This window comes from Dipodomys ordii, unplaced genomic scaffold, assembly GCF_000151885.1.
Source record: "Dipodomys ordii isolate 6190 unplaced genomic scaffold, Dord_2.0 Scaffold332, whole genome shotgun sequence".
Lineage (NCBI taxonomy): Eukaryota > Metazoa > Chordata > Mammalia > Rodentia > Heteromyidae > Dipodomys > Dipodomys ordii.
This window is the reverse complement of record NW_012267548.1, coordinates 55,895-58,253: the sequence shown is the minus strand read 5'-3', so window position 1 is coordinate 58,253 and position 2,359 is coordinate 55,895. Positions and strand designations below refer to the sequence as shown.

General features: G+C 40.1%; 1 protein-coding gene across 1 annotated transcript in view; it reads right to left on the bottom strand.

Annotated features, from left to right (window-relative positions):
- Positions 1-213: 213 nt before the first annotated feature.
- LOC106001606 (vomeronasal type-2 receptor 116-like) overlaps positions 214-2,359 on the bottom strand; it is a 21,718-nt gene continuing 19,572 nt past the window's right edge. The window contains 1 exon segment of the mRNA XM_013036652.1: positions 214-854. Coding sequence (XP_012892106.1) covers positions 214-854 — 641 coding nt within the window.

Here is a 2,359-nt window from a genome sequence, read left to right as displayed (position 1 = left end):
AGATTGAAAAGGTGGAACCAAAAATACAGAAGCAAAACTCCAGTTTAAATTGTGATCACAATCACATGTGTCGACCACTGCTAGGAAAATGCACACCAGATCCTTAGTCTTTGAAATAAAAATTATATAATATAAATTATGACAATAGAAGACATAATTACTGTAGATTTAGATCAGACCTTGTGAATACTAAGCACACCTATGTGCTTAATCTTAAGAATGAGTATTTCTCCTACTGTCTTTCACCCTGAAGTCATGCAGAGAATTTCTATTTGGCATTATCAAGATGTTGTAACACTTTAGGGCAAAAATGCATCCCAGGAGGCCCACACTGGAGGCCAAGATAGAGAGGACTTCCACGGCCACCATGATCTTCCCCTTGGCACTGTTGTTGACAGGCAGGAAAGTGAGCCACACACTGCAGAACACCAGCAGCATGCTGAAGGTCAGGAATTTGGCTTCATTGAAGGTATCAGGCAGGTTCCTGGCCACAAAAGCTACAGTGAAGCTGGCCAGGGCCAGGGACCCCAGATATCCCAGGACATAGTAGAAGGCAGTGAGGGAGCCCGTTTTGCACAGAATGATTATGTGGCCATGTTTAGAGTGTATAACTGTGTCCACAAAGGGAGTAGAGGTTCCCAGCTAGAATCCACAGAGAGTCACCTGGATGAGGGTGCAGATGAGGATGATGAAGATAGGAGCCCCTGATACCAGCAGCCACCTCATCCTTTTTCCTGGGGAATTGGCCTTGCAGACCAGGAACACAGTCACTGTTTTGGCCAGCACTGTGGAAACAGCCACAGTGAACACAATCCCAAATGTGATCTGCTGTCTGATGCACGTGACTGTGTTTGGTTGGCCAAGAAAGAGCAAGGAACAGAGGAAACCGAAGATGAGGGAGATCAGCAAGATGTGGCTGAGAGCCCTGTTATTGGCTTTGACAATTGCAGTGTCTTGATATTTCACAAACATTCCAAGAACAGCAGCAGTTAGCAAGGAGAAAGAAAGAGCCATGCTAGCCCAAAGGATCTTCCAAACCCAGGAAACTTGCAGTTTTCAAGAAGCACTGAGTCCTCTGTGTGTTGGCGATACTGGATACTTCACACATTGCTACCTATCTGGTGAGACATGTATACTACCATTACTTTTTCAAATTATCATTACTTTCTTCAAAGATTTTAGGAAATTTTTCACTTAGGGGAAATCCTTCGATGTCAGTATTTAGTATCATAAATACGTCTTTGTATTTTTTCCCTGGCCATAACTGCCTCCCATTTTTATCTTATTCATTCAGACTTTTGTTATTGTCAAGGTGATTGCAGAGTGACTACTATTAAATAAATAAGGTAATAAGTATATTTCTTGTCAAACTTGCTACCTCTTCCTTCATTTTTCTCCTACTTTCCCTCCTCCAAAAAAGCCCCCCTCAAGTTGTACAGAGATGATTTCCAACATACTGTCTTGTGTTGCATTGATTCCCCCTTGTCCTTTCTTTCACCATTCTGTTGTTTCCCTTCCCTTCCCTAATTCAGCTAAACATTTCTAGGGTACCAAAATCATGTACAGTGACAAAGGGGATACCAATAGAGGAAAGAATATACAAAAGATGCATGAAATAACATAGTACATTAAAAAACAATAACAACAACAAAGAAAAAGCTCTTCTTCTCATATCTTGGAGAACATTTTACTTAGCATCATCTTATATGGTCATATGAACATAGCTACTGAGCTATTCTGCTCATCTGCTAAGATTTTCCTAGACATATACTAATTATTGTAAATAAAGGATATCAAGGACCCTATGTTTATTTGGGTCTGGCTTACTTCACTTAATATGATTTTTTCCAAGTCTTTCCATTTCCTTACAACTGGGGTGGTATTTATGCTTCCATCAGTCTTTTTTATTCAACATGTTTTCACTCAATGACTATCACATGTATTGATAAGGTAACAGTTGGGTTACTGTAATATCTTTTTTTTTAATTGTGAAAATACCATACAGAGGGGTTACAATTACATGGACAAGATAACGAGTACATTTCTTATCAAGCATTGCTGCCTCTTCTTTGTTTCTGCTTACCATCCCTTCCCGTCTCCCCCGCTACTGCGCCACCCCCGCACCCTGGGCCAAAGTTGTAAAGTTCGTTTTTCAACATAAGGTTTTGTACATCTTATTGTTGCAATGAGTCCACCTGTATCCCTTTTTAAACGATTTGTTTTCTTCCCTTCCCCTTCACAAATTATACCAACATCAAATATAGTGAAAAGAGGGGTTATACCCTGGGGAAGGGACATACAAAGCAACAAAGAAATCATCTTACAAATATGTTAGTAACAATAGCAAGAAACAAAAAAA